General features: G+C 36.3%; 1 protein-coding gene across 7 annotated transcripts in view; it reads right to left on the reverse strand.

The window, feature by feature from the left end:
• The window catches only part of LOC126829637 (TBC1 domain family member 19), a 140,286-nt gene that overhangs the window by 53,677 nt on the left and 60,183 nt on the right, over positions 1–26,426 (reverse strand). For all 7 annotated transcript variants that reach the window (XM_050559628.1, XM_050559629.1, XM_050559627.2 and 4 more), the window contains exons 8-11: positions 21,326–21,383; positions 19,368–19,479; positions 6,811–6,923; positions 964–1,038 (exon numbers count right to left, since the gene is read on the reverse strand). In XM_050559628.1, coding sequence (XP_050415585.1) covers positions 964–1,038; positions 6,811–6,923; positions 19,368–19,479; positions 21,326–21,383 — 358 coding nt within the window. The remainder of the gene's footprint in view (positions 1–963; positions 1,039–6,810; positions 6,924–19,367; positions 19,480–21,325; positions 21,384–26,426) is intronic.

Genomic DNA, 26,426 nt, shown 5'->3' on the forward strand with positions numbered 1-26,426 from the left:
CAAGCCAACAGTGAGGCTGATGTCCCCCGCCGAAATCCCAAAATAAACAGATGACAAATATTAATTAATTCCACAATTATTTTTATGCTTAATCTAAGCATAAAATGTTCACAGTCAAACTTGGAAGTACCTGGTAGTGAAACTATACTCTAAGTTTCATCACTCCCCATGAATTAGAATCAAAGTTATCTTATCCCAAAGCATCAACCAATGAAATTGCTTAGCTCTGCTTAGCTTTAACGGGAAATATTAGCCTATCGCTACTTAGCCTAAGCAGAAAATTCTCATCATCGAACTTAGTCAATGCATTGATATCATGAATCTATACTCAGAGTTTCATTGCTCTCACTCAATTAGAACCAAAGTTATCGAGTTCCAAAGTCTCAACCAATCAAATTGCTTATCTCTGTGTAGCTTAAGTGAAAAATGTGCACGATCGATCAAAGTCTGTCAAGGCATTCACCTAATATAGACACCTACACCAATTTTGAACATTCTACCTCATTTAGGAGAGTTATTGTGTTCCAAAGTCTCAACCATTCAGATTGAAGTCTCTACTTTGCATAAGCAGAAAATGCTCAGCATCAAACTTTGTTAAGGTATTGATGTAATGAAACTATACACAAAGTTTTACCACTATCACTCAATTAGAATCAAAGTTGTCCAGCTCCAAAGTCTCGAACAATCAAATTGCTTATCACTCTGCTTACCCTAAGCAGAAAACGCTTATTATTTGAACTTTGTCAAGGGATTGATGTAATGAAATTATACACCAAGTTTCATCACTCTCACTTAATTAGAACTAAAGTTATTGTGTCCCAAAGCATCAAACAATCAAATTGCTTATCTCTGCTATCTCTGCTTACCCTAAGCAGAAAATGCTCATCTTCGAGCTCTACCGCAATTAAAAGGAAGTAATAAAATACATCAGGCAACAGATTGTTAAATGTAATAAAGACTTACTTTATATAGTAAATTATCAATTAACAGTTCATGTTGAAGAACGTTTGACTTTAGTTTCTCATAATATAAAATATCCTGGAAAAAAAACAGGAAAAGTATTTAGAAAATAAAACAAGATGCAAATAGACAGGATACAGTTATATTGAATATTGGGTAATCTGATTCTACCATCTTGTATGAGATAAATATTACCCTCATTGAGGGTTGATATGAGAAATAGCCTAATTGGCCCTGCGACTGGTATGACAAAATTAAGAAAACAAATTGTAAGTTGCACGTGCATTACATTTTAGTAACCATGGGTTCACAAACTTTCATTCATTTTGTACAATGGTGTCAAACAATTCGGATGACAAAAATGAAAAAATCTGAGCTACTCAGTTCATAGAAAATATGGTTGAAAAAGAAAATGTAGATTCTGACAAAGAATTATTTAAAGGAGATAAAACGATAACATTTAGGGACCTAGAAATTGACAAAAGTGGATCGCAACGCATATAATACTGTAGTATGAATGTATATAAACTGATTTACATTCAATGGTTTCCATTTTTACTCCAATTTCAAATCAGTTATGTTCGGCGAAATAAGCCAGCAGTCTCAAGCGAGTGCAAATTTCTAGTGTCTGGTTATTCCAGTCTACATACGCCGTTTGATTTAGTGCAATGTGTCTAGCCTCGTCCCTCGAGTCTCTTGATACAACTGGGGCTGAAGCGCATTATGGTACACGATTCGTGTACCAATGGTAAAATGTTTATTTTGTCTTAAATATTGGATATCAAAAGCCTATCTTTTTCTGGTAAGATCACAACATGAATGTTGATTTAATTTGACAAATAAATCGTGTTTTCAATGTTGAAGATTTTGGATGATATTGAGTTAGAGACTTAGCTACTTTAAAGCTAGTCAATGTGCAGTATTTATGCAGAATATATTTAACAAGGATTTAATGTACTTGGATATTTCGGATTGTGAGATAAAAATGATAAATGCTTTTCAATTTCGAGTAACAAGATGTCAGTGAATGTCCCAACAATGCCGTGCCCATAAATACCTTATGCAGAAATCAGTGGGCTGTGAACTCTTTTAACAGTTGGTCAGTGTGGCAGAATAACAAACACGATAGTCAACGAAAAATCCTGTAAATATGAGTATATAAGATCTTATTTTTTGGATATCTAGATTCATCTTGGAAGTAAGCAAAATAAAATGATGAATTCTGTATTTTGGTTATAGAAATAGTTAAACATTTAGGGATTACGAATAAACTGATGTGGATATACTACACAATCCAGAATTTGAGAGCTTTAAACAAGATATTGATGGTCAGATGAATAAACTAAGTTACATGGGCCTGGCAAAGTTTGTCGTCGGAATCGTTTGACTACATTGTACAAGAAAGTGAACAAGCCAACAGTGAGGCTGATGTCCCCCGCCGAAATCCCCAAATAAAAAGATGACACATATTAATTAATCGCACATCTATTTTTTTCAAAAGTATCGAGCAATCAAACTGATTATCAACTATACACTAAGTTTTATCACTCTCTATCAAATAGAATCAAACTTATCTTGTCCCAAAGCATCGACCAAGGAAATTGCTTATCTCTGCTTAGCCGAAATCCCCAAATAAATAGATGACACATATTAATTAATCGCACATCTATTTTTTTCAAAAGTATCGACCAATCAAACTGATTATCAACTATACACTAAGTTTTATCACTCTCTATCAGATAGAATCAAAGTTATCTTGTCCCAAAGCATCGACCAAGGAAATTGCTTATCTCTGCTTAGCTTAAGCTCGATATGTTAATCACTGAACTAAGTCAAGACGAACATCTACATCAAGTTTAATCATTCTAGCTCAATTGGAAGGAGATTTATTGTGTTCCAAAGCCGTGGCCAATTGAATTGCTTATCGCTCCTTACCCTGAGCAGACAATTCTCATCCTCAAACTTAGTCTAGGTATTGATGTAATGAAACTATACACCAAGTTTCATCACTCTCACTTAATTGGAACTAAAGTTATCGTGTTCCAAAGCATCAACCAATCAAATTGCTTGTCTCTACTTACCCTAAGCAGAAAATGCTCATCTTCACACCCCATCAAGGCATTGACCTAATAAACACCTACACCAAGTTTGAACATTTTAGCTTAATTAGAAGAAGAGTTATTGTGTTCCAAAATCTAGGCCAATCAAATTGCTTATCACTCTGCTTACCCGAGCAGAAAATGCTCATTATCGAACTTAGTCAAGGTATTGATGTAATGAAACTATACACCAAGTTTCATCACTCTTGCTTAATTAGAACTAAAGTTATCGTGTCCCAAAGCATCAACCAATCAAATTGCTTATCTCTGCTAATCCTAAGCAGAAAACACTCTTCGAACTCCATCAAGGCATTCACTCAATAAACCCGTGTACACCAAGTTTGAACAGAGGAAAATTATTGTGTCCCAAAAAGTGTGACAGACAGATGGACGAACAGACCCATTTTATATTAGTTACCAGTTTTCTTTAAGAGATGAGTGACAATTACTTTGTTCTGAGGTAAGTTATTAGTGTTGAAAGATGTAGCGTAGATTGTTTATTACCGTAGCAACTGTACTGGACAAACAAACTCCATCAAGGCATTGACCTAATAAACACCTACACCAAGTTTGAACATTCTAGGTCAATTAGAAGGAGAGTTATTATGTCCCAAAATGTGTGACAGACAGACAGACGGACCGACAGACGGACCGACAAACAGACAGACAGACAGACAGACGGACGAACCCATTTTAATAGTCCCCTGCTTTCTTTGAAAGCCGGGGGACAATAAAATAATAAAAGAAAAGAATTTGTATCCTTCTTATTGCAGAGTGATATAAACCTGTTGTGATGTCACCAGAGGGTGATATCTGATATCCCTAGGGACGATATCAGATATCACCCTCTGATGACTTCAAAACAAGTTGATATGTTTCATAACATGCATGGAGATCAAAGGAAATAACATCTCAAGGTGTGTAATCTCAGTTCAATTGAAACAATTCAACACCATGCAGGAAGTGATAAGGCTCAAGTTTGGGATTTATATGCCCATATTTTTATGTGGACGCATATTGTTGTCGCCCCCGTCCGTCCGTCCGTCCACAATTGTTTGTGAACACTCTACAGGTCACAATTTTTATCTGATTTCAATGAAACTTAAAATATAGGTTTATCACCCTCAGATCTCGGTTTCTTTCGGTATTGGCATGTCACAACTTTTATCCGATTTGGTTTAAACTTGAAATGTATGTTTATAACCCACAGATCTCGGTTCCTTTCATCGTTATCAATTGAGAACTGGGTCGGACTAAACGTCCGTTACTTATTGCTTGATAGGTATCTAAAACAGTATTGAAGATAGGTATACGCTATGCAGAGTGCTATGACAGAAATGTTCAATGGATCGTGGCATTTCTTCATCGCAATTCAACTGTGAAGGATTCTTTTATGTGCACGCCAATGTGTTCACAGGAGCTTGTTTTTTTGTCCCATCTACACAACTAGACACTGTACTTTGCCAGATGCCTGTCCAATCTCGTGGGTTTTCTCCTGGTCCTCCGGTTTCCTCCCACTGCTAAAGACCCCTACGCGCAAGCGAATTATTGAAATAAAATTTAAAAAAAAACATATGTTAGTCCTGAAGTGACCTAGTTTGTGTCGAGTGGACGCTAAACCCCATTTCTCTCTCTCTCACTTTGCCAAATCCTTTGTCCTGCACTACCAACAGGGACAAACCACGCTGCAAAATCCCGGGGAACTTTTTTGACCAACACCAGGATCAGTGTATAAAATCATAGTATTGAGGAGAATATGGCCGATAACCCGACATCACAACAACCCGACATCACAACATGTTAACCCAACAATGCAACATTTTTACGCGACATTATGACATTTTTAATATCGTGGTTTCAGGTGAGAATGTCATATTGTCGAATTAAAAATGTCTTGATGTCGTATTAAAATGTTGTAATGTTGGGTTGTCGCCTTATGAAGGGCGACACCACGATATCACAACATGATACCAATCACACTGATTTGCAGTAAATATTCACTAGGCCGCGACAATCACTGATAAGGATGACATTGATGTGGCTTAATGAGCCACAAATATTCACTTTTTTCCGACAAATTAAATTCTAAAACATTTTTTTTTTTATGTATTAGAAAAATAAATAAAGACATTTGACGTATTTGTAGGTAAAACTTATTTTCTATTTGGTGTAAATGGGTATTAAAATGAGTAAAAGACTCCATTCCACCCGAACCAGTAAAGTCTTATGTAAACAGTGCACGCGCCATTGAGCCAATGATTGAAGCTGCATGATGAGACGTCACGTGTTGAAGATAGTCATCTTTTACAGAGATATTAGAAGACTTTTGTAATCCTCTGTGATACTGGCCCTGAGTTTACAAAGCATTCTCAGAAATATGTTAAGAATTTACTCAATTTTCAATCATTGTTTATGAGAAATACCTTTGATCCAGAAACACAGAACTTTGCACATAGTTTCTTATTGATGTATTTGATACATTAAAACAACAAAATTTTTATAAAGGGCTATATTTTGGTTAAAATAAGGCGAACAATTTTGAGTACATTCTTAACAATAAGTCTGAGAATGCTTTGTGAACTCGGGGCCAGATTGGATACCAATCAGCCACCATAGAAAAAAGATTATTTGTTGAGACAAATGAAATGGGATGCAAAGTCCTATTGTTCTGCTCCGAGTGAGCTAATGAAGGCAGGCTTACACAATACAGTGTGATACCAGGGAAATTTTGCCCAGACAGCAGCGCTATGGGCCTACTCTTATATCGAATTCCAACTACCAAGGGTTCTTTTACATGCATGCCAATGTGAACACAGGAACTATATACGTTATCCCTTACCGGGTCCCTGTGTGTCCTGCACCACTGACAATGGGGAACCATGTCAGAAAATCAAGATGATCTTTCCCAGCCATCATTGAGATCAAACAAGCAAGCTCCAGGTTTGCAAGCCAACATTGAGATCAAACAAGCAAGCTCCAGGTTTACAAGCCAAAATCCTACTCACTAAGCCACAGCGGCATTGATTTGTTGAGACATGCATGGACTCTTATTTACATTCTGCATATGTTCCTTAATTCTAATGCTATGGAACTGAATGTCTCATTGCCTGTGGAGTTAAAAAAATAGTTAATCCTGGGTTGGTTTTACACCGCTTAGTCAAAATTTCGATCATCTATAATTTTGTAAATTTTTTATGAAATCATTTAAATTTTGGATATGATTTGTAGAATATGCATATATATAACGTAACTTTCCTTGTCTGTCAATTTTTGCAATACTTTGGACGCTATTGACAAACACCCTTAGTTAGTGATCAGTATGAGTATAAGTTTGAAATGTCTGTTTCGTTGGCTCTAAACCTATGGTTTCCTATAATCTTAATATAATCCCTGTAGGTCATAACTGAACCGTAGCACCAGTGCCTGCTTCCACCGTAGTTGTAGCGTCAGATAATATAAGTTTTGATCTGTATTTGTCCACAAAACATGACTTCACACATTCACACAATTTCTTTCTTTCTAACAATTCTAACATTTTCAATCTTATTTTTTAACTGTCCGCCCTTTCCAGTCTATCTTTCCAGCTATATCTCCCACCTTGGCTGGAGAAGGCATTGTGAAATTATAAGTTATCACTACTGTTACTTACTATGACTTTCATTTAATCATGCATCGTATAATGTGTCAGCGAAAACCTCATTAGACAGTTAATAAAGACAAAAAATTTTAAATCCATTAATTAATAACTTACCACATCATCAATTTTTATTCCCATCATCTGGCACCAAAGATCACCTCTTAAACTGATGGAACTTCCTTTTTTTGTAAATTCACAAGCCAGTGGAGCATGTTTGGATGCAATGACTAAAATATATGTAAATAATTACAATTCTAAATTCAGACATGTTTAACCTAAAACAAATCCTGGATGTAATGAATGTAATTTGGCTAAAATTTCCGAGATAAATTTCGAAGGTAAAACCACCTGTATTCCTCATTGTGCACTTGGACTGGCCATCCAGTTTTCGGAAATTGTAATACTTGTGACAACACATGATGCAATTCGCTTACTTGTTTCAGGAAAACTGTCGCAAGATCTTGTTCTCAATATTGTAATGTTCATCATTTCACTGACATTCAGAAAACATGATATGTACACTTTAATTTGTAATCATGACATGAAAAACCTATTGCCCATCTTATCAGGTGATGCGATGCTTATGTTGGTTCTGACGTTTTAGCACTTACAATTCGTTTCAGTGATCTCTCTTGCACTTGGTAGCAGCAGTTGAGAGCTCTGCAAAGTTTTGTGGATTTCTTCATCAATTCAATGTGTTTCTCAAAAAATTTGAGAAATTTTTGTAGGGTTTCAAGATCAGGAATTTGCAAAAGTTGTGATAATATAATGGGTACTTTCTCCTTTGTTTTTTGTGATTTGGAGTGAATTTATTCAGTGACTTTAAATTCACTATGTTGGATAATAATTAGGATTGGGTATTCAAGTCTCAAACTTTACTCAGTGCAAAACTGTTAACTATTTACTAATCAATACACTCAAGGGACTGAACATTGGAAACAAAACCTAGAGAGCAGTGATGGGATTTCAAAATTTTTCTTGTCAGACATTTTACCAAAAATAAAGGGGCATAACTCTTATCGTTATTTAAGGAGAAGAATTCATGCCACAATTAAAAATCATGTCAACAAAATATTCAAATCCCGAACGTAATAAAAATAGGTGAACCTCGCTATTTTTCATATTTAATTCCCGTATGGTTATGGTATTCAAATGTATGTCAGTAATATTCCTACAAAATTACGTGTTTTCGTAATACGATAGAATGAAAGTTTGCCGATCTGTACCTGTTAGCCAGTAATATTCCTCCAAAATTACATGTCTTGGTTTATACGGCAGCAAATGAAAGAATGGCGTTCGAAATAATAATACTTGTGGGGATGACAAAACACCATTCCCTTCTTCAGAAGTCAGTATTTTAAAATTACAATGATAGTTAAATCACTCGTAAAAAGGCACAGCTAATTTCAGTGTATGGCTTACATGACTCATAGCACATAGCTTCATAGTAAGCACTGCCTTATATGTTAAGCAATTATCGTGCCGCGCTTGATATTACGGGAAAGTGCCACTGTGGATGAGAATTTCTATATGGAGTCTTAAAAGACGTAAAAGATATCGCAGACAAAATGACTGTCTATTGATTTAGGGTGTTATATACTCTTACGATATGTGACATCTATGACTAGTTTATAGATGCTGTTGGCTCACATCAATGCAATTAATGTGTCCGACAATGGAGAAACCATGAGGTAAACACGTGGATTAAAATTATAATCACTTTAATTGGATTGATGAATAGTCCGACAAAGGGGAAGCAATGACTTCCTTTAAGATTAGATTGATGAATTGTCCGACAAAGGATTAAGTCAGTCAATCATGGCAGATTAAGTAGTTAATCAAGGTAGGTGTATACACGGTATAACATGATAAATACGTTGATCACTTATTTAGCTAATCAATCCAGCCTATTATCAACGATAATCGGGTTGAGTGGTAGTTATACACTCAGTCCACTATATTAATTTTGGAATTTTGAATATTATTCACATGTCTTGATTGGGAATATTCCAGGTACAGATTGGCAAACTTTCATTCTATCGTATTACGAAAACACGTAATTTTGTAGGAATATTACTGACATACATTTGAATACCATAACCATACGGGAATTAAATATGAAAAATAGTGAGGTGTTCCTATTTCTATTATGCACGGATTTTAATATCTTGTTGACATTTTATAAAGAAAAAAACGATGTTCTGACATCACAAACTATTCTTATTTCGGAAGTTCTGCATTCATTTGCTGCCATATAAACGAAGACACGTAATTTTGAAGTAATATTATGGTTGTGAATTTGATGCCGAAGCAGGGTCGACAAGCTTTCATTCAATGTATTACGAAAATGCTTAATTTTGTAGGGAAGTTACTGACATAAATTTGAATGCCGTACGGGGTCGGGAATAGAACGTGAAAAATAGCGAGGTTCACCATTTTTTATTATGTACAGGATTTTAATATTTTGTTGACATCTGATTTTTAATTGTGGTATGAATTGAATACCGTACGGGAATTAAATATGAAAAATAGTGAGGTTCACCTATTTTTATTACATTCGGGATTTGAATATTTTGTTGACATGATTTTTAATTGTGGCATGAATTCTTCTCCTTAAATAACGATAAGAGTTATGCCCCTTTATTTTCGGTAAAATGTCTGACAAGGAAAATTCCAGGTTGGACAATTTTGGGCGTGTAGAAAATAGCGTCGGAAAGGTCAGGAATATACGGGCGAAATCCCAGCCCTGCTAGAGAGGCAGGACAACTTAACCATTTAATCACAATTTTAAAGTTAATGAGAGCATCTCTAACGCTACAATATCTGTCCACATTCCAGCATTGATTGATATGGTACTTTTTTAAAATGAAAAGAATGAAATATGAAATGACTGTAATATGATAAGAGGCAAAGAAGGCTAGGCGTTGGGTTTGTTTTGACAAATTTACAGACAAAATACTAACAAAAAAGTAGGTGTGACACTGCCCCAGGAAGTCGGGGCAAGCACCAAAATAAATAGCTGTTGTCTTTACGGTATATTGAATAAATATGCAAAGTTCCAACATGATCCATTCAGAATTGCAGCCTGTAGACGATAATTACAAAAAATGGGTGTGGCTCTGCCCCTGGGGGTTGGATATGGAACAATATAAATAGGTATTGATATGACAACATCAATAGTTGCCGTCCTTAGGGTATAAGGAATAAGTATTCCAAGTTCCAAGATAATCCATTCAGAATATGCCAAGTACAAAGTTGATCCATTCAGAAGTCCGGCCAGTAAACGATAAACACAAAAATTGGGGCTCTGCCCCTTGGGTTCGGGACATGCAGTTGTCGTCCTTAGGCTACAAGGAATACATATCCCAAGTTCAAAGACAATCCATTAGGAATCGTGGCCTGTAGGCAACTCACAGAGACACAAAGAACAAATGGGTGTGGCTCTGCACCTGGGGGTTGGGTAATCACCAAAAAACAAAGGAGCATCCTTAGGTGATAAGGAATAAGTATGCAAAGTTTCAAGATGATACGTTAAGAAATGCGGCCTGTAGACGACAAACAAACAAATACAAGAAATGGGCTTTGCTCTGCCCCTGGGGATCAGGCATGCACCAAAAACAATAGGGATCATCCATAGGGTATAAGGAATTCATATGAAAATTTTTCAAGACGATCAATTAAGAATTGTGGCCTGTAGCCGGCACACAGATACACAAAAAGAAAATGGGCATGGCTCTGCCCCTGGGGGTTGGACATGCACCCTAAACGATAGGGATGTTCCTTAGGGTACAAAGAATAAGTATGTAAAGTTTCATTATGATACGTTAAGAAATGTGGCCTGTAGACGACAAACAAAGAAATACAAAAAATGGGCGTGGCTCTGCCCCTGGGGGTCAGGCATGCACCAAAAACAATAGGGATCATCCTTAGGGTATAAGGAATAAGTATGTAAAGTTTCAAGATTATCACTTAAGAATTGTGGCCTGTAGGCGACACACAGACACACACACACATACATGTATGTGGTGTAAATCTAGGAACCTCCTAATCGAGGTCTTGATAAATATTACATGTAGCTGAAAACCACCATAATTTCTGAACTCTATTCCATCAAACGATTATGAAAAGATATAAATTATACCTCAATTTATATATTTTATAAATTTGACTTTTTACGGAAGAAATGCGGACACACAGGAGTTTGCAAATAAATGGGGAAATACGACCGACCGAGTCCCTATGCTAGTTACACCTAATCGAGGACACGCATGGTGTAAGTTGGGGATGCCTCAAAACTAGATCATTTGCTCAATACTGTGGACTTGACACTTATTGTGGTCTTTAGCCTGTAAATAACTACGTTTTTGTTCCCCCTTTGACCACACATGGGAAAAAATACAATATATCTGTTTAAAATTGATGTATGGCACAATATCGCGATGTGATCAACCGAGGACGCATATTATGTTTTAATACCGACAAATGGGGACTTTGTGCATGGTAAACACCAACAACCGAGTACACACACACTCACATCCGAGGACGTTACAAGTGTATATCAATAATATAAATTTGTGGGTTCAACATTCTATATCCGAGAACAGGCCCCCTTTGACCACAATAGTAGCTTACAGAAAGAATTTTTTTTTTAAACATCTAATTACATCTTACAGCCTATATGTGAACAATCGATAACTCGCACACAATTGAATACATGGGAAAAATTATTTCTGGGAATCCGGATCTCCAATATGTGATCCCAAACTTTACATTGTGGCAGCAACATAATTCATCCTCGGCATCACCATTAACATTATCGTCATCATCAATTTGTAATGGTCTGAAAACGATTGGAGAAGTAGAAGAAAGGTGGGGGCGGTGGATGATGGTACATGAGAAAATTATAAACTCTAGTTAGGTCTATATTATTACAAGGAATTATTTGGTGAATGAAACCAGGGGGACAGTGATCTGAAACAGCCGGGGGGGGGGGGGGGAGGGAAGACGGGAAAGTGCAGCGAGTGTAGGTGGGGGAGATATCAGGAAATTTCAAGTTGATATCCGTTTAAGATATTATAACTTGAGCTTTTAAGCTACTAACATTTTCAAATTTCAACTTGAATTTAATCTTTTGAGATATGAAAGATATTCGCACAAAAGTATTTATAGGGGGTAGTTATTTCCAATAAAAGTATGGCAAATTTAGTACATATGGAAAGTAGAGACGCCCAATCTTACTAGAAAAATATTGGATGGGGCAGGCACTGGGCAGGGATGTCAGGGTATTACTCACTGTCAGCCCGACGGCTTATTGTCTACCAGATTGACTTAGGAAGCTGCTATTATTTCTTAATCAAACAGTTATCTGGTTTTAGGAACATTGAGGGGTTTAAACGTACAATAGACCCTGCAATCAAATGGTGGAAAAATAATTTGGCAGAAGATAATCAAAGAATTTACTTAGGCTTCAATATATACAGTAAATGAACAGTAAGTAACGACAAATACATTCTGAAATTGACCCTACCTCAATCAAGTAATGTGACAAACATATCTTCTAAAAATAGATTTTTACATCTTGGGGTTCTTCCTTCCGAATACAATGTCTTGAGAAGGATTTGAAGCAAATTTTTGATTAGTTTGAATATGTTTTAGCCCAAATATATCATCACATCATACAGTTTGTACATGGGAAGGCCTCTGTAACTTAACATTTAAGATTTTAACTTAATTTTGAAGTTATTAACTTAAAGGGACAATAACACTCTTGCTGGCTTGAAAGCTCCAGAAAATAAATAATATCTCTATCTAAGTACTAGATATTTAAGTGTCCTACCTGTTGTGTAAATTATCCATTACATCCTTTTTTACTTGACCAGAGGATTCGAAAATATTTTTAAATTGAAGTTTCATATGAAAAGGTTTACGTTAGACGTTTCAAACCATTATGTTGAATTTTTCAAAATTTTTAAATAAGGTGTGTTAAGATGAAATTTGTATCATCAATTAATTGGAATATTGTAAAATAGTACAATTTGCTGACCAGAATAAAGATTGGGACATATTATTCAGTTACAACAAGAGTGGTATTGAGCCTTTAAACTTTTAAGAACTTAAATTTTTAAGACATAAACTTTAAAGATATTAACATAAACTCTGATATTAACTTAAACGAACTTAAACTTTTAAGATATTAACTTAAACTTTTAAGGGCTTAAAACTTTAAAGATATTAACTTAAACTTTAAAGATATTAAACATACATTATGTAAGAGCTAAATCTGTCTATTGCAGTTTTTTCTTTAGGCCTGAAATGTTATCTAAATTATTAATTAGACATTAATTAACCTATCCAGACCATAATCAACTCTAGATGGCATCGCTAGCCTGCGATCTTTAGTGGATTATGAGCCAATTTACTGCATAACTTTCCTTCACAATTTAATGATTTAATGGACAATCAAGACTATGCTGTTTATCGTACTGACTTTAGTAATGATGATCGAGGCTCTTTAATAAACTTAAACTTTTAAGATATTAACTTATACTTTTAAGATATTAACTTAAACTTTTAAGATATTAACTTATACTTTTAAGAACTTAAATTTTTTAAGATATTAACTTAAACTTTAAAGATATTAACATAAACTTTAAAGATATTAACATAAACTCTGATATTAACTTAAAGGAGCTTAAACTTTTAAGATATTAACTTAAACTTTTAAGATATTAACTTAAACTTTTAAGATATTAACTTATATTAACTTAATTTTTAAAGATACATTCCCGGGTACAAACTGGGTGATTTGATGATATATTTGGACTAAAAACATATTCAAACTAATTAACTTTTCATAATTTTGCTTCAAATCCTTCTCAAAACAGTGCAATTGTCGGGGAATACCCTGGCTCTAAAATATTGAACAAAAGAGGTCATGTTTGTGTCACGTGACTTACCTCTCTCAGTACCTAGCAACGCAAGTGAAGTCGGAGGAGAATTCATTGCATACACAAAACGATGTTGTCTTTAATCGCTGACTATTTATTACAAATATCAAAGCCTAATTAAATTTTCGGATTAATCACTGCTCGTGTCTTTTTCGGTGATTTTTATCTCAGAAAGTGTTGTACGTCTAATTCTTCATAAAGTTTATCAAAATGTACATCAAGCGCTCTAATCTCTTGTGCAACCTTAAACGTGACGCGTGCAGACACTCCTAATCGTCGGGCTGTCGATTAGGGAAACAATTAAATTTTTGTCCTGTATGCGCTCCATGAGTGTTTTTCAGGGGATCCAGTATTTTTCTAGTAAGATTGGATATTTCTACTTTCCATATATACCAAAACTGCCATACTTTTATTGGAAATAACCACCCGATAAATACTTTTCTGGGAACGTAGCTTTAAGATATTAACTTAAACTTTTAAGATATTAACTTAAACTTTTAAGATATTAACTTAAACTTTTAAGATATTAACTTAAACATTTAAGATATTAACTTAAACTTTTAAGATATTAACTTAAACTTTTAAGATATTAACTTTTAAGATATTAACTTAAATTTTTAAGATATTAACTTAAACTTTTAAACTACTGACTTGAATTTTCTAGATACTAACTTGATATTAACTTGAATTTTCAAAATACTAACTTACATTTATGACACATTGATATCAAACTCTAAACGATAATTCATCAATCTAAATGTAAAAAAGATTTTCATAACAAGACGAGTTTAACTAGTATGTATGCAATACACTGTTTAAGTTAAGCGTGGGATCGTCCTTAACCATCAGTAGTATGCAAAGGGCATACAGTGGGATCTAGTATAATTAAGATGTGTGGATCAAAATGTTAATAACAAAACCCAGTCTTTCATATTGAGTTCTTTAATACAATTTCGAAAACGTCAGATCACTAACTATATTTCACAAACTATATTTCCCCACTGGGGAAAATCATCCGCAATAAGGAAATCAACAAATTTGCTCCAGACGGGTCCTGATGTTTTTGCCCAAAGAAACAGAGTAGTCCCATGAGAAATTTAACTTACTAAGCATTGGGCGTGGTCTGGTGACTGTGCACTGATGCTTCGGCTATGGTCACAAACTTCTGGCAATCCCCCCGAGCAATTGCCGTGAATCGTCGGAGATGGCTCCCAATAATCGGGAAAGCTCCGGGGTACCTTCGTCGATAATCAACATATCGGGCGAATTTTCATGTCGCGAGATCTCAGTATCTTGCTTGGTTACATATCGGCGGCACTTATGCCTATGTCCAACTGGGTATTTTTTGCGTCGATGATATACTACCGATGGAACAGATTCTCCTGTGTGCAGGGAAAGCTTCAATGTGTTCCCGACGTTTTGTTAGGAAAACTGGTCGGGGAGGTCCATAGGGAAGCTCCGGAGATGCTTCCCTGGATCAGTGAAGCTTCATCGAAACATTTTTTCCCGAAACTTCGGTGATGCCTCGGGAAGCTTCGGGGAGGTCCATGGGGAAGCTCCGGAGATGCTTCCCTGGAACAGTGAAGCTTCATCGAAACATTTTTTCCCGAAACTTCAGTGATGCCTCGGGAAGCTTAGGGGTTGTCGTGTGCCCTATGGAACCATCAGCAGGCCTTGGGATAACTGCCCAAAAATTCTGAAGCTTGTATTGAAAATTTTTCCAATGTTTTCCCGACAGAGAATCTCCAGGAATGCTTCCCTGAAGCTCCCGCGAAATACTTTTTCCCCTAGCCATCCCCGATTTAAATATCCTCAGTACCTCAGCAAGACACTGCGGATGCTTCGGTAATGCCCCGAGGAAACAAATATTTCACAGAAGCTCTAGGGAAGCATCCCCAGAGTTTCCTTGTAGATCTGAAAAGCTCCGGGAATGCCTCCCAGACCTGTTTTAATGACAATGCCTCGCGATGGGTCCACGTGGCTCACGATGCCTCAGTAGCTACCCTGAGACACCGGGAAACCTGATCTCAGCGCCTCCCGAGGCTCACCAATTTATATCTGTAGTACATTCGCAAGGCAAAAAATTGCCCAGTGGTACCTACGCATTATATTTAAGACAGTTGTAACTGGCTTAATACGCCCTAACGAGTGTCACTACTTGAAATTGCGTCACTTTTTAATAATCTTAATTGTTGATTATATATTTCAGCAATAATCTTATATGTTACGCCAGGTAAAAATTTTGAAACTTCAGTCAGAGGTAATATATTGACTAGATGGCTTGATTTTTAATATCGAACGTGACCATATATAATGTGTATGGTAGATATCGTTTAACCGAGGACTTGATAATCTCGCTGTCCAATAAACACTAACCGCGGACCTGATACACACAATCATATTTTTCCGTTTTCAGATCACACACACGAAAGATACACACTAACTGTAGAATACCGCCTGACGTGGAGGACCTCAGATCGACCTTAAAATCAAATGGGATATTAAATCCAGGCTTCTGAACATCCTCACAGTCTTGGATTTAGTCCAAAAAGTTCTAGGTTGAACCGAGGACGTCCTCGGTTGACACGGGTCGGCGATTAGAAGGTGTGTATTCAGATGTGTGTCCTCAATATACACCATATACAAATGCACCATCACACACACACATACACACACACAGACAGGGGCGACGGCAATATACGTCCACATTATGAAAGTGGACGTATAAAAATCACCACTAGGATTGCACCTGTGTTTAATTAATATCAGATCACTACCCAATAAATGTATAACATTGACTGAACCATTAACTGATCAAAATTGTGATATTGGACTTATTACTGAAACATATACATGTGGTTCCACAGTTAGTGAACTTAAATCCCTTGGTTATAAATTACATCACATTCCCCATAAGGGCAGGGGTTGTATTGACGTTCTTACAAAGATAGGCATTGCAACACAAGTCAATGCCCAGATTACTAGACATTTGAAAATGTTGAGGCTCTGCTGTGCAAGTCTGCCATCCACCTGTTACTAAACAGAACAATGTAAGAATTCCTTTTTCTGAATTTTTATTTGAATTTGCAGCTTACTATGAAACTATTATCTCAAAGGGCGTTATATTTCTGATTGCTGGTGACTTCAACATCCATTTCAATAGTGCCACAGATACACACAGCTCTCAATTCAAGGAATTGCTCCACTCTTTTGGACTTGTCCAACATGTTGATAACCCAAAATATCAACTTAGCCACACCCTAGATCTGTACAAAGCTGATGAATCTGTCATCTCTCAAGTTATTGTAATTGACCCACAGCTCAGTGATCATTTTGCTGTCCACTTTATCATGCCATTTAAACCACAGAATTCTTCATCACCTTGCAATGTGGGATACAGAACATTCAGAAATATCAATAAAGATAAATTTAAGGAGGAGGTGCTAGATCTACCCATCTCATCCAATAGAACCCTTGATCCTAATAAGACACGATCAATAGTTGTAAAACTTGAAAACCCCTGGGTCTGTGATACAACTCGGGATGCCAGTAAAGTCAGGAGAAAGGCTGACATCATCACAAAGACCTCCCTTATTGATCAAATCCAATGTCCATCTTACAAAGTTCCCACTTTACATTTGCTAACAGAATTTACACCATACAGCTTAGTAGAACTAAAACACCAAGGCGAAATCTTGCCTTTTAGACCCACTTCCAACATGGCTTCTAAAAGACAGCTTGGTTGCTTTTCTACCAATCCTTTTAATTGTTGTGAATAAGTTGCTTCTAAATGACGTCTTTTCAAGTGCCCTGAAGAAAGACATAATGACACCCTTGATTGAGAAACCATCCTTAGATGCCGTTCTGCTAAAGAACTACAGGCCCATAAGTAACCTGAGCTACACATCAAAACTCATTGGAAAATGCAACCTACAACGTCTTACCATGCATATTAGAGTGCTCTTGATAATCCTCTTCAGTGGGCTTACAAACAATTCCATAGTACGGAGAAAGAGAGAGAGAGAAATGGGGTTTAACGTCCACTCGACATAAACTAGTTCATTAAAAGACTAACACATGGTTCAATTTTTTTTCTACAATTAGCTTGCGTGTAGGGGTCTTTAGCAGTGGGAGGAAACCGGAGGACCCGGAGAAAACCAACAGGGGAATCAAAACCATGCCAGTTGACTCAATGACAGATCTTATGATACAGCGCGCACCTGCTAACCATTTGGCCATCACGCCCCCCCCCCATAGTACAGAGCCAGCACTTACAACATGGGGTCGGGCATGCACCAAAAATAATAGAGGTCATCCTTAGGGTATAAGGAATAAGTATGAACAGTTTTCAAGATGATCGATTAAGAATTGCGGCCTGTAGGGGACACAAAGACACACAAAAAGAAAATGGGCGTGGCTCTGCCAATTAAGAAATTCAAACAACCTTCGAGAAACTCTATATGTTTTTATCCTGTGCGTTAACTAAATTTTCCTAGGAACTGGGTGATCCAGACTGCACCTGCGGCCTCGCTTCGTAGGCTCGATCATTTACTGACCAAATTTCGAGTAACGGATAGGTTTATGAGGGACTGGGTGATACAGACTGCTACAAACAAAACTTATTTCCGGGCTCATGAAGACGAATATCGGCAAGTGACAGCGCTTCAAGTTTGATTTGTAATTAATAACGCTGTTAAATGGCCAATTGAATTACATCGGAAGCTGAATAATGATCAAATAAGGTCTCGTTGGCAATAAAAACGACGGGTAGTGTTAGAACTAGTGAGTATTGGGAGATGTTAGCAGACGAAATGCCTTGAAGACGTGAAAACAAAGATGGCGGATGAAATACCTTCTTATATACTATAATATATAGCCAAGCAGTAGTAAGAAGTTTTATTTTAATCCCTTCAAGTGCCTGTGATAACCCTATTATATTATATGTACCTTTTCTTAATTAGATATTTCTCGTATTTTATAATTCATTTGTTAGCATGGATGTACAATTTTGATACGCCCACAAGCAGTTATACATGTATATAACAAAGGATCAAAAATCATGAATGAATTCGATTTTGGTGGCCATGAAAACTCCACTTTATGTATAGATTATTAACCTACCAGAGGTTGATATGACAGTGAACATTCAGGTGAAGCCCAAGTGTTCTCTGTCATATCAATACCAGGGAGAGAAGGTTTATATTCAACATATACAACGTCATAGTTTTAATCAACCTTAAATTAAATAGACTCTTTCATTAAAAGTCAACAATGATTGGATAATTGCCCGATACATAGTTTCCACCAAACAACGATAATTACGCACAGGATAAAATCATATACAGTTTCTTGAAGGTTGTTTGATATGCAGAAAAAGTCAAATAATGCACCAGTTTCACCAAACATCTGTGACGGCCCAAGAGGTCCAAACATTTTCGACAGAATATATGTATTCAGATCTCACAAAAGTCTCTTTTGAGAATACTACCTTTATTTTCAAGGAAAGGATATGAAATGGGGTTTAACATCCTAATCATAGTACACACTCTATGACCTTCTGCACCAATAAGAAGGGTAATTTACAGGAAGGACAAATATTTTTGCAATTTAACTGTCACCATGTGCAAAATGGAATTATTTTTTTATTAATTTAATTATCAGAAACTTTGAAAGAAAATGTCAGATAAAATGAAAGCATGAGGAGGAGTATAATCTATAATGTACCTTTTTGGCCTAATTTTATTCTATCATGATCAAAAATCTCAACAGATATATCTTGTTCATCATCCATGCCAGATTGCCATTGATTGATTGACATCTCATTGAACTGAATTCGCTGGAAAACACATAAAAATAAACATTGCTTTAGAAATATTTTGATAGAAATTAAGTGTTTATACAATGTACAATTACTAAAAGACAATATGGAATGTAATTAAAACAAGAAAACTTTTTTGACATGAAATTATTGCCAACATCGGCTGTAACCATAAACAAATTAACAAGCCAACCGTGAAGCTGATTTCTTGTACATCAATCACTATATATTAAGAGTCATTCTATAAAAAAGTGGGGGTCGAAAGTTTGGTCACCCATTGGGTCTACTTTGGAGCCAAAATAGTTTCAAAAAATATTTAGCCATTTTTTAAGATACTGGGATGAGACATTTTTTAGCCAATTTTGATTAATTTTCAGCCAAATTTTAGTCTTTTTTAACAGTGCAATATAGGCCTACAGTCAAACAGTGGGCTGGCGGTAACATGATAAAATGGGTTGTCCTCTTTTAGAATCACATGATGAAAAATGGCAAGAGAAATATGTTGTTTGTGGGATCCTGAAAAGTGCACTTTCTTTGCGCGGGTCTGGGTTTTCGAGACATAGTTGGGCAGCATAGGAGGAGTTAGTGTCTATCTATATCATCAACCAACAGTTGCCAGGCAAGATACACCCAGGCAAGAGATGGATAGAGAACAAGATAAAAACAAATATCGAAAGGGACTGAAATCTTTGGGACATAAACATATATTTTATGTTTCATCAATATCGGATAAAAATTGTGACCTCCACAGCCTTCGTATTTCATACTTTTACCCAATTTGCATACGGAGAGCGCTCACTTTGTCGGGCAGTTTTGTTTTGATTTTTTAGAAATTCAAATTCAACCTTCATTATGGTGGAATGGTGATATATATTCTTCAAAAAAAGTAGGGGATATTCAGAAAAATACAACCAGAGTATGTTAATAACAGGCCAATTGCCTACACATTAACATAAACAATTCATATGGACAGCTTATCCGACGGCCCCATTTCATTCGCAAAGAGATAAACTGTCAGACGTTCTTCATCTGTTTACATACTCTCATAGCATGTCAAGTGTCCATGACTATTTATCATATCACAACCTGCATAGGTATTTGCATTTCAATGTCCCCTACTTTTTTTTAAGAGTATATTTAAACGGTTTTTAAAATCACCATTTTTTGTACAATCAGGAGCCATAATCCAGGAAGTTACGATCTGATATGTGCAAATAGTGAAAGGAACCAAGATCTTTGGGACAAAAACATATATTTTAAGTTTCATCTAAATCTGATAACAACTGTGACTTCTAGATGGTCCACAACCTTGGTATGACATACTTTTACACTATTTGCATTAAAGGAGCCGTCATTTTGTCAGGCAGTTTTGGTCCGATTTTCTCGAAATTGGATCTCAACCATCATTAGAGCGTAGCAGTGATAAGTTTAAACATTTTTTAAAATGGGATAAAAACGTTATTTTTCGTACAAACAGGGGCCATAATCCAGGAAGTTACGGTCCGATATGTGTAAATATTAAAAGGAACCATGATCGTTTGATTATAAACATACATTTCAATTTTCATCAAAATCAGATAAAAATTGTGACTTCTAGGGTGTTTTAGAAGGTTCACCAAAGTGAAACAAGGGCCATAACTCTAAACGTAATAGACAGAAATAGCTGAAATTTAATAGGCTTCTTCGTTTCACTAATTTAAATAATGCACATAAATTTCACAACGATCGGATGATAAATTTTAAGCTCAACAGAATGTGCAAAAAACTGTGGTTGAATAACACAATTTCAAGTCGAGTTTAAAGTAGTGTGTAAGCAAAGAACTTTTGGAGCTTAACTGAAGTACAGTTACATGATAATACTTACTAATTCGTCCATTGTTCTGTTTTTGAGAGGTATTTGTATGATACCCCATAGGTTGAACCTGAAACATAATGCATATTCAAAGTATCACAAGAATGCAAGTTATATGCTCAGTTCTATAGCAAGTTAAACCAGCGGCTGCCAGGCAGGATACGACAACATTATGCAAGAGATGGATAGAGAACAAGCTAAAAACAAACGTGATTTTTTGTATAATCAGGGGCAATAATCCAGAAAGTTATGGCCTGAAATGTGCAAATATCAAAAGGGACAGAGATCTTTGGGATATAAAGATATGTTTTAAGTTTCATCAAAGGGTCCACAACCATCGTATTACACACTTTTACACAATTTGCGTACAAAGAGCGGCCATTTTGTCGGGCAGTTTCATTTCGATTTTCCCGATATACGAATTTAACCTTCATTATGGTGGAATGGTGATGTATTTAAAACGGTTTTTAAAATCGGAAAAAAATTGTGCCCTGTAGAGAATCCGCAAGCTACAAATGTGATTTTTTGAACAATCAAGGGCCATAATCCAGGAAGTTAAGTTCGGGTATCTGCGATTATCAAAACGTAATCTTTTGTTCAATCAAGGGCCATAAATCAGGAAGTTCTGATCCGATATGTTCGAATATCGAAAGGAACCAATATCTTTGGGTTATAAACATGTATTTCAAGCTTCATCAAAATCGGATCAAAATTGTGACCTTTAGAGGGTCCACAACATTGATTTACCAGATGTTTAAACTATTTGCGTACCAGGGGCGGCCATTTTGTCTGGCAGTTTTGGCCCGATTTTCATGAAGTTCAAACTCAACAAACATTTCGGTGTAACTGTGATATATTCGAAAGTTTTTTTTTAATCAAATAAAAATTTTGACCTCTATGGAGGGACCACCAGCTAAAAACACGATTTTGCGTACAATCAGAGGCCATAATTCAGGAAGTTAGTATCTGATATGCGCGAATATTGACAGGGACCGAGATCTGTGGGTTATAAACATGCATTTCAAGTTTCATATAAATCAGATGAAACTGTGACCTCCAGACGGTCCACAACCCTGATACACAATATTGTGACACTATTTGCGAACGAGGGGCGACCATTTTGTCTGTCAGTTTCAGTCCAATTCTTTCGAATTTCAAACTCAACCATCCTTAGGGTGTAACGGTAATATATGGTAACGGTTTTTTAAATCGGATAAAAATTGTGACCTCTATGGGGTCCACAAGCTAAAAACGCGATTTTTTATACAATCAGGGGCCATAATTCAGGAAGTTATGGTCCGATATCCGTGAACCGAGATCTGTGGGTTATAAACATACATTTCAAGTTTAAACCAAATCAGATAACCAGCAGCTGCCAGGCTGGATACGCCCACATTTTGCAAGAGATGGATAGAGAACAAGCTAAAAACAAAGATAGGTTGCCAGGCAACGAAACATACGCCCACAGCAGCTAAATCGTCCGGGCAGTCAACAAGAGTTGTCGCATATTTTTACTTTTTTCGGTAATGAAAGATTTATAATACACTAAAATCTGATTAAGAGCAACAACTCAGAAAACCATGCTAACGTTTTGTATACAAAACTTTTAATACTGTATCATGGATTTAGCTGTTCCAAGTCATAAAAATTCATTGAAAATCAATATACTTGTTCGTCTCAAGATCTTAAACTCTGTGTATCAATCTGAAGTCAATCAGATATTAACTTTGGCCTCTAGACAGGGTTCCCGCGGCTTCGTCAAACATTTTTTCAAGGATATTCAAAGATAAATATACGTCAAATTCAAGGATTTTCAAGGACATTTTTTAGCCTAAAGTTACAATTTTTCATCTTAAAAATTAACCAAAACATTACCAACTATCGTTATAATCTCATATTTAAAAGGAATTGAAGACATTTGAAACAAAATTAAGGATCTCAACTGAAATTCAAGGATATTTTCCTATTTCCGCGAAATTCAAGGATATTCAAGACCTTGAAAATGAAATTTTAAATTTAAGGATATTCAAGGATTTTCAAGGACCGCGGGAACCCTGCTCGAGCGTCCACAAGATTTTTCAAAGTGATCAAGGGCCATAACTTTGGCAGTAATTATCAGAAATCTTTGAAAATCAATAGGATTCTTCGCCTCGTGACCTCAAACACTGTGTATAAATTTAAAGTCAATCAGATATTAACTTTAGCCTCTAGAGCATCCACAAGATTTTTTGAAGTGATCAAGGGCCATAACTCTGGCAGTAAATATAGGAAATCGCTGAAAATCAATAGGCTTCTTCGTCTCATGACCTTAAACACTGTGTATAAATTTAAAGTCAATCGGATATTAACTTTGGCCTCTAGAGCGTCCACAAGATTTTTTGAAGTGATCAAGGGCCATAACTCTGGCAGTAATTATCGGAAATCGCTGAAAATCAATAGGCTTCTTCATCTCATGGCCTTAAATACTGTATATAAATTTAAAGTCAATCGGATATTAACTTTAGCCTCTAGAGCGTCTACAAGCAATTGTGGACGACGGACGGACGGGGGCGACGACAATATACGACCACATTTCAATGTGGGCGTATAAAAACGAGTTTTTGTACAATCAGAAAGTTATGGTCTGAAATGCGCAAATATCAAAAGGGACTGAGATTTTTGGAATATAAAGATATGTTTTAAGTTCCATTAAAGTTGGATAAAAATTGTGACCTCTAGAGGGTCCATAACCTTTGAATTACATATACAATTTGCATACAAAGAGCGGCCATTTTGTCGACAGTTTCATTTCGATTTTCCCAAAATTCCAATTCAACCTTCATTATGGTGGAATAGTGATCTAAATGGTTTTTAAAATCGAAAAAAAAATTGTGACCTCTGGAGAATCCAAAAGCTAAAAATGTGAATTTTCAACCAATCAGGGACCATAATCCAGGAAGTTACGATCAGATATGCGCAAATATCAAAACAAACCAAGATCTTTGGGTTATAAACATGCATTTTGAGTTTGATCAAAATCGGATCAAAATTTTAACCTCTAGAGTGTCCACAAACTAAAAATGCAATTTTTCGTACAATCAGGAGCCATAATTCAGGAAGTTATGATCCGATATGCGCAAATATTGAAAGGAACCACGATCTTTGGGTTATAAACATGCATTTCAAGTTTCATCAAAATCGGAACAAAATTGTGACCTCTACAGGGTTCACAACCTTGATACGTACCATATTTTTACACTATTCGCGTACAAGCCGCGGCCATTTTGTCCGGCAGTTTTGGTCCGATTTTCATGACATTCGAACTCAACCTTCATTACGATGTAACGGTGATATAATCAAACGTTTTTTTAAATCTGATAATAATTATAACCTCCAGAGGGACCACAAGCTAAAAAAAAGGTGATTTTTTGTACAATCAGGGGCCATAATTCAGGAAGTTACAATTCGATATGCGCAAATATCGAAAGGAACCAAGATCTTTAGGTTATAAACATGCATTTCAAGTTTCATCAAAATCGGATTAAAATTGTGACCTCTACAGGGTCCACAACCTTGATATACCATATTTTTACACTATTCGCGTACATGCGGCGGCCATTTTGTCCATCAGTTTTGGTCCGATTTTCACGAAATTCTAACTCAACCTTCATTATGGTGTAACAGTGATAAATTAAAACGTTTTTTTAAATTGGATAAAAATTTAGACCTCTGGAGGAACAACAAGCCAAAAAACACAATTTTTCGTACAATCAGGGGCCATAATTCAGGAAGTTACGATCCGATATGCACGAATATTGAAAGGAACCAAGATCTTTGGGTTATAAACATGCATTTCAAGTTTCTTGAAAATCGGATTAAAATTGTGACCTCTAGAGTGTCCACAAGCTAAAAACGTGATTTTTCGTACAATCAGGGGCCATAAACCATGAAGTTATGGTCTGATACATGCCAATATCGAAAGGAACCAAGATCTACGGGAGATAAAGCTATATTTCAAATTTTCGTTGAAATCGGATAAAAATTGTGACCTGTAGAGTGTCCACAAACAAATTGTGGACGGACGGACGTACAAACAGGGGCGACGACAATATAAAAATTGTGACCTATACAGTGTTCACAAGTTAAAAAGGTAATTTTTCGTACAATCAGGGGCCATAATCCATGAAGTTACATGCCAATATCGAAAGGAACCAAGATTTTAGGGAGATTAACCTATATTTCAAGTTTCGTTGAAATCGGATAAAAATTGTGACCTGCAGAGTGTTCACAAACAATTGTGGACGGATTGACAGGGGCGACGACAATATAGGTCCACATGAAAATGTGGGCGTATAAAAAATCAAGAGCATCGCTAAGGCTGCAATATACGTCCACATTCCTGCTTTGATTGATAGTTGCTGTCCTTAGGGTATAAGTAATAAGTATACCAGGTTCTAAGATAATCCATTCAGAATTGTGGCCTTCGGACTCTGCCCCTGGGGGTCGGGGCATTCACCAAAATCAATAGTTGACACCCTTAGGCCATAAGGAATACATATGCCAAGTACCAAGTTGATCCATTCAGAATTGCGGCCTGTAAACGATAAACACAAAGATTGGGCGTGGCTCTGACCCTGGGGGTCGGGACATGCATTTGTCGTCCTTAGGCTACAAGGAATACATATCCCAAGTTCAAAGACGACCCATTAAGAATCGTGGCCTGTAGGTAACAGACAGAAACACAAGGAAAAAATGGGTGTGGCTCTTCCCCTGTGGGTTGGGCAATCCCAAAAAAAACAATAGGGGTCGTCCTTAGGGTAAAAGGAATAGGTATGCAAAGTTTCAAAAGAATCTGTTAAGAATTGCGGCCTGTAGATGACACACAAACACTGGACATGGCTCTGTCCCAGGGGGTCGGGCATGCACCAAAAATAATAGAGGTCAGCCTTAGGGTATAAGGAATAAGTATAAAAAATTTTTCAAGATGATCGATTAAGAATTGCGGGCTGTAAGTGACACACAAACACACAAAAAGAAAATGGGTGTGGCTCTCCCCTGGGGGGTGAGCATTCACCACAAACAATAGGGATGTTCCTTAGGATAGAAGGAATAAGTATGCAAAGTTAAGAAATGT

This window comes from Patella vulgata, chromosome 8, assembly GCF_932274485.2.
Source record: "Patella vulgata chromosome 8, xgPatVulg1.2, whole genome shotgun sequence".
Lineage (NCBI taxonomy): Eukaryota > Metazoa > Mollusca > Gastropoda > Patellidae > Patella > Patella vulgata.